This window comes from Gobio gobio (genome assembly GCF_949357685.1).
Source record: "Gobio gobio genome assembly, chromosome: 10".
Lineage (NCBI taxonomy): Eukaryota > Metazoa > Chordata > Actinopteri > Cypriniformes > Gobionidae > Gobio > Gobio gobio.
Genome location: NC_137116.1, coordinates 24,089,360 through 24,096,271, shown reverse-complemented (window position 1 = coordinate 24,096,271; position 6,912 = coordinate 24,089,360). Strand labels below are relative to the sequence as shown.

The 6,912-nt window shown below is 38.6% G+C and overlaps 1 protein-coding gene across 2 annotated transcripts in view; it reads right to left on the bottom strand.

The window, feature by feature from the left end:
- Positions 1–1,696: 1,696 nt before the first annotated feature.
- Positions 1,697–6,912, bottom strand: part of pdlim2 (PDZ and LIM domain 2 (mystique)) — an 86,421-nt gene continuing 81,205 nt past the window's right edge. The window contains exons 8-10 of one of the 2 annotated variants that reach the window (XM_079827940.1): positions 4,551–4,690; positions 4,060–4,171; positions 1,697–3,120 (exon numbers count right to left, since the gene is read on the bottom strand). In XM_079827940.1, coding sequence (XP_079684066.1) covers positions 2,928–3,120; positions 4,060–4,171; positions 4,551–4,690 — 445 coding nt within the window. In that variant the 3' untranslated portion in view covers positions 1,697–2,927. The remainder of the gene's footprint in view (positions 3,121–4,059; positions 4,172–4,550; positions 4,691–6,912) is intronic. The other variant, XM_079827939.1, reaches the window with a different exon arrangement.

Genomic DNA, 6,912 nt, shown 5'->3' with positions numbered 1-6,912 from the left:
GTGAAGGCATGTCCTCCTTTTCACAGTAGAACGGAAATCACACAAGATAAAGTTACATTTCAGAAATCCAACATATCCAAATGTGAGTGAATAATATTGATAACTTTGATAAACGCACACAAAGCAAAGGCTCTGTACAGAAGCAGTGAAAGGTAAAGTAAGTGTTAAAATGCATTCTCTTAATTGAGCTTGATTGTTTCTTTTTGTAAATCTGCTAGGTGCCACTAGTATCGCAGAAACAAAATACTTCACCTTTAAACTTCACCTCTTTTCTTAGATGCCAAGTCACATGGTCATGACTAACCAGCTCGCTCCTTAAATTAAATTTGCACAGAATGCAATGATCCGATTAGCCAGTGCCTAACCCAGGATCCAGCTAAATGGCCGATGTTAGAGCAGATGTTACAACATAAATGGATTAGAAATGATCTACTGTAGATTGGAGACAGTTCCGACCCTACCTAATAAGCGATATAAGCGGTTGCATGGGGCAAGGCGTTAAGACAGTAATGCGTGGTAGGCTAATAAGTTTGATAAAGTTTATGCTTGTGTCAGTCAGTTAATGTTTGAGTTAGGCGACTATCAATCTGTCAATCAGAGAAGAGGAAAATAGGAGAAAAAGTGAACAAGATAAGAGTGTTACATTTAAAAAAAGATTGTTAAAATGGTTGCTGCATCATGTCTTATTGTTTTAGTTCGGCATTCACGAGCACTTTGAAGACGATGTACCACGGTATCAGTGTTGAGCATGGCATTGTTATCGTGGGCACTTCAAAATACGTTAATTCTAGATAGCCTACCTTAATATCCAAATTGTTTAGATTTTTAGAATGCATATTAGCTTTTCCATCTACCAGTGAATACTGCGTGTTTGCTGCATGTAAATTCGATCTGGTTTTCACCTTAATCATCTGCATAAGCAGCAGACGGGCTGAATAAAAATGCAAGTTCCCTCTCCAAATTCATAGTATTCGAAAAACAGTAGGCGAAAAGTACCCCGATGACCTACTACTTCCGGCGAGATTCTGAAGTGAACAAAGAATCTGACCATGACTAGAATTTTCTTATCATATGAGTGTAGAATACAACGGGGCAAAAGGAGCACTGGGGTAAAATGCACCTTTGGTTTTATTTTCCTCTAGATGGCACAAAAACTTGCCACAGCACTTTCCACAACATCTGCTTTGCAAGATGCACGTGGAAATTTGGCCGATCCAGCAGCGATTCTGTGCTAATTTGATCGGTTTAATGTTTTCCAAAATGCAGATACATGTAGCAAATGAGAATCTGTAAAATGAATGTCTGTATTTTGAGACAAAGTTCTTAATGATTTTTGTTCAAAGTAATTAAAGCAACAGTTTTTCAATAACGGAATAATATGTTAAAGTATGGTATTTGGGGTAAGTAGTGCCCCTTGCTGTTGGGGTAAAAGGCACAATAATAAACATGATAAAGAGCTGGCTGACTTTTTTTATTTGCTGACATATAGATTCAGATGGTAAATATATCAAATTGGGTGTCCACCTTAGAGATAATCATATCAAAAAATAAAAAAATGTATCGTTATTACTGTAAATCTATATTAAATTATTATGGGATCTGATGCAATGCTTTCAGAATCTTCTTTTTAAAATAATTATTTCTGTAACTTTAAAATAGGTTTTAATATTAACATTTTATTGACAGTTTATTTATTGAATAAAAATGAATTTTATTTATGAAAATAAACAGAAAATAGTACAAACTTTGATAAAAGTGATTGTTTTGAACAAGTATTAACTTGTTCAAAACATTATTTTAGCAATTTAACTATAAGAATCTTCAAGTAAGAATCGGACAAAATGGGCAAAATAATATGGAATTCTAACCAAAATACCCTAATACAGCAAAATAGACAAAACAATTCATCCGCTGATTTTCAAAGTTTTTATTTGAAACGGAAAAGGTAAAGAGGGGGAACCCTACAATAACACAATGTGAGGATTCATGATTCATGATGTATTTGATCCACAAATGTTTCTCTAAACCTTGGCTTCAAGTTTTCACTCTGATACTCTTCTCTCCTGCATTCAAAAGACACAGCTGTGTATCTGAGCAGGATCAAACCTCTCACCCAAAAATACACAATACAGTCAAAATGAAACATGCAACCCTGAACAAACAAGTGCATGCAAAACCCTCCGCTTAGACCACATACAGTTTAAAGTGAAAAATAAACATATTTACACACAAATATCATCATTTCTTAGATTTCCCTTATTTAATACAAAAGCGAATGGCAAATAGATTATGCAGCGTTCTGAATGCGTGTGGATGGAGGATTTTTTGTGGATGGTGGTTTCTTTTTATGAAGGGAGAAATTTACATCAAACTAAGAATCACTTCCAAGTAATCATCAAACCCTTCAAACTGGAATAAATCTAACCGTTTGCAAATATTCACACACACAAACACACTAAGGAAACCAGTCCTGTGTGCATTAACGCTGCTGATGCTCACTTGTTTCTAACCATTTGAGTCGCGGTATATGGAAAAGCTCTACAAATTGCAGCCAAAAATACAAACTATTTAAGATAAACCCAAGTTAAATGTCTATTGAAACACAAGCCGTTTTCAAAGCATAATACAACATGTGGAAGTGGCAGGCAATGTAGAAATTCAACTGTAATATGCTGATTGTTATAGAAATAGCACACGCTTTAATGCAGATGCCCCCTTCCAAATCCAATAGTCTCTAGTTGTGGGGTGTTACAATAACTGGAGGAGAGGACTCAACTGTGTCAGGTCCCAAAGCTTCAAGTGACATTATGCCAAACACTCCATTTGGCTCCCATTGGACAACGTAACAATGACATCATCTCCTCCCTATGCTCCTAGCCAACTAGAGGATTTGGAGGCGGTGTCAGGAGGGCGGCTGATTGGGCGTCTCAGTGGTGTGGGGACACAACAGAGCGAGGGCTACCGCCGGGAGCCAGGTATCTTTCCTTGGCGTGTTTCTCACAGAACATTTTGTCCTCCACCCAAAAGTGACCGCGCATCTTTAGGTTGAGCCCACATTCTGTACAGGTGTAGCACTCTGGATGACGGAAGCAATCGTCTGTGATCCTCACAGCCTGAGTGCTGAAAAGGGGGGGAAGGAGAAATATAACTTTTAAAGTCACTGAACACAATTGTAGGTCTGTTCTATTACTTAGTGAGCTCTTTGCTAAATACTAAGTAAGGCTGGAATACACTACACGACTTTTGCCTAGATTTTTTCGATGCTAGTCGCCTAAAATCAGAGCCAGTCTGCAGATTTTGAGCAGTCAGATTTGACAGATTTAGGGCCCTATTTGAGTGATCTGAGCGCATGGTCTGAAGTGCAGGGGCACTTAGGGCGTGTCCAAATCCACTTTTGTTAGTTTAACAACAGAAAAAAAACAGTCCAAAAAGGTCTCATCTCCCATTCCCTTTAAAAGACCGTTTCGCTTGCACTATGGTGGATTTTATATTTACATGGCGGAATTTGCTAGCGGAAAGACTGAACGCTTCTCCAGTGAAGAGTTCTTTTTTTTTATATATATTTAAAAATGTTTGTGTGCTGCTGCATGTCCCTGTGTGTGTAATAAGAAGAGTGTACGTGCGCTGTACACCCACTTATAGGCACATATTACTAATGCGCCCTTTAAATAACAAAAAAATACAGCTTTTTTTTTAAACAGCACTGAAGAAAATTAGATTGTTGTCAAAAGTCTGTACCTTTTGGAACAATATTCTTGTTGGGGAGGCACCTAAGGTGCCTTAAAATGCTGTCTAGGTCAAGTGTTTCGTCTCACTTCAAGAAGATGTTGGTAATTCTCACATGCTAATATACGAATGAATAACCACAGTCTCAGTCATACTCAATCATCAACTGAAAAGATGATGAGAATGATTCTACCCTAAAGGCTAAACATAAGACTTTCATCAAGTTACCGGCTCATTAACCTCTTATGCAATCTAAGCATGCCTGTGCAGAGGAGATATAGTGGAGTGTGCACAGAAACGGAGGGATTCAGGCGTTTGTGTGTTTTCTCTTACACAATATTGGTGCCACATTTTTCACAGGTGTGGTATTTCGGCCCTCCAGCAACAGAGGACGTGGTTTTGGCAGGGCTTGGCGACAACTTGCTTGGATAAAGTACGGTGGCATCTGTGAATACAAAAGATAAAACATTCAGCGCCTGGAAGAACATCATTTTCCTTTTACCCTCACTCTGACTGACTTTTTCCATAGGTCACCTTCACTTGTAGCAGTTTTCAATTTATGCTTAGTGTCCTTTAAAACTTTAACACCATGGTGTCTTCGGACAATCAAAATCAAGCATCACACTCTTATATTTTTCTAGTTCATTCGTTTTTTTTATAATCAACACCTAAGTTGGTATATTATTATTGTATCAATTTCTGATAATATTCAATATTTTAAATTAGCAATTGTGAAAAATGTGAGCTAGACTTGCAGATTTAAATGCTCAAAGAATGACATTCATTTCCCAAAGCACTTTTTAGACAAAGAGTGCGTGTCTCACCTTTCTCGTCAGCCTCCAGCACCTCCTGAAGCATCTTGAAGGTGTTGGATTGGCGAGGAGCCGCACGCGATTCTTTGTTCTCCTGAATCATCTTGTACACCTCTGAGTCTCTGTCAAACCTCTGCATGGCAAAGTCTGAGCTGAAAGACACAAAGAGAGTTCATTCATCTACAAGTTAAACTTGACACCACCCTAAAAACACAACACTCATGGAGCAAGACACAATCCAACAGTGATGTGTAGTATCTGTAGAAAGAATGAAGGGCCTCAGTAAATTTCTTCCATCTCTATCTCTGGATAATGTAGAAAATATACCCACGCTAGTGTAACATTTAATATTATGGAATAATTATGGAGGGATCAGTCCTGGTTTTGTACTACAACAGTAGAGATATCATTACAGATGCCTTAGAGGCAAAAGCAAGACGTTTGAATAGCCTTATGCTGTCATGGCAACTTCATAAGCCATTCTGAGTCTATGGATATTTGTATGTCTGTTCTGCTATTTTGAGCATACTGTAACATAGTCTTTACTCCTGACAAGAAACTACAACATCAATAAACTTTATGACAGACTTCATATAAAAAAATCCACTGTGTATTAGGTAATTTTAACATTATGGAAAATCAGATATAAATTAGATGTAGACCAAGGGTTTGTTTACACGACAGCGATGTACTGAAAACAGACGACAACGTTGTCAAAATGATCCCTGTTCACACAAATCTACAAAAATGACTAAAACGGCTGTAATATGCATACCAGGCCAGTAAATGACGATGTCACTGTCAAGAACGTGAACATGTAATACGCATGTGCATGACGTCACAGTTTTCACAAATTTATTTTTTTGTTGTTTACATGCATGGAGATGGTTAAGGAATAGTTTTTAAAACCAGTTTGCAAAAGCTTGCGCTTTCAGGCCCCCAAAAGACTGTTGTTGTGTAAATGAATGGCCAAAACGCATAAAAAGTTGTCAGTTTTCAGTTTTTCTCTCTCCATTGTTCTTCCCTCGCTCCTGTGCTCGACACTACTCTCTCTGAATGCAACAATTAGCAGACTGTACTTGTATGGGGAGTAAAAAGATTGGGGTACAATATGACTGGGGTTTTGAGAAATTGTGTATGTTTTCTAATGGCAGGTTTAATGGGCTGATTAGAGTGCAGTTACAGTAGCTGTCCAGCGGGAGGTTTATGGTTGCATTTTTATGCACAGTCATAAACGCAGAGCTTTCTCACACACATGGGCATCCTATAAATGCTTGACACATATGGGACCACTGCCATACAGGCAAACTATACAGCCTAGAGGAAAAAATATACACGTATGAGAATAATTAACACTTTACACACATACTGTACATACTGTTCAAAAGTTTATACGAGTGGTCCCACATTCAAAACCTGCTCTTGCAACTTTTAATAAACCAAGGGAAGACTGTTAATGCATATCAGTGGACGCATGACAGAAATGGGGTGCATTTGGTTGCACTGAATTATGTATTGAATAAAGACTGGGCTGCAGAGTGAGAGACAAACAAACCGGTAACAGACTCTCTTACCACAGTGGCCTTGTGATAGTTTGCTAGTGTGTTTGCTGTAAAAACAAATGTTATCAGGATTTCTGTTTTGTACAAAGGCCATGACATGGGGTGAAAAATGATTAACCAATAGCCAAAACAATCCACCAGGACTCTTGACCTGAGAAAAAGTGATTGCTTATTATTGTAACATCAAACAGAGCTGGAAAACTACACAATCAGAGTCAAATGAGATTAAAAGTATCTGTCGTGAGGATTTTATTGAGTTTCTGGGTGTGGTTGTCACAAGAAACCTGCATGACAGCAAGCATCTCATGACTGACATCTGCGTGTTGGAATGTGCGCTACCATTCGGTACTTGACAAAAATTGCATTTCTGTAGCATGTCCAAGATATGACCGAAAATGAAAAGAAAGAAGCATTTGGAATAGTCGTTACTGGGGGAACAAGCATTTGAAGATGCTATAAATCTCCAAATAAATGACATGTTCACTATCTGCATGCAGGCTGTTCAATGAGACATGCTTCAAATTGAAACCAGACAGTGAGCTTGAGTTTCCTCTCAGAACTCTCCAGCACCTCTCAGTTCCCCACAGGGTCGACTCCTAAATTCACGGGGCACGGGACAAGATCTTTACGGGTGCGCCACCTCAACTGGGACCAAAGAGTGGGTTATAGCATAGGGGATCATGGTGGGTCAAAGGAACCGGTTGTCCCCCTCCTGTTGGCTGCACAATCCCCTGACATAAATGAGTCCTGCAGTGGGGATGCACGTTTCTTGTTCTGAATATTTAAACGGCGCCATTTATTGACGTTACAAT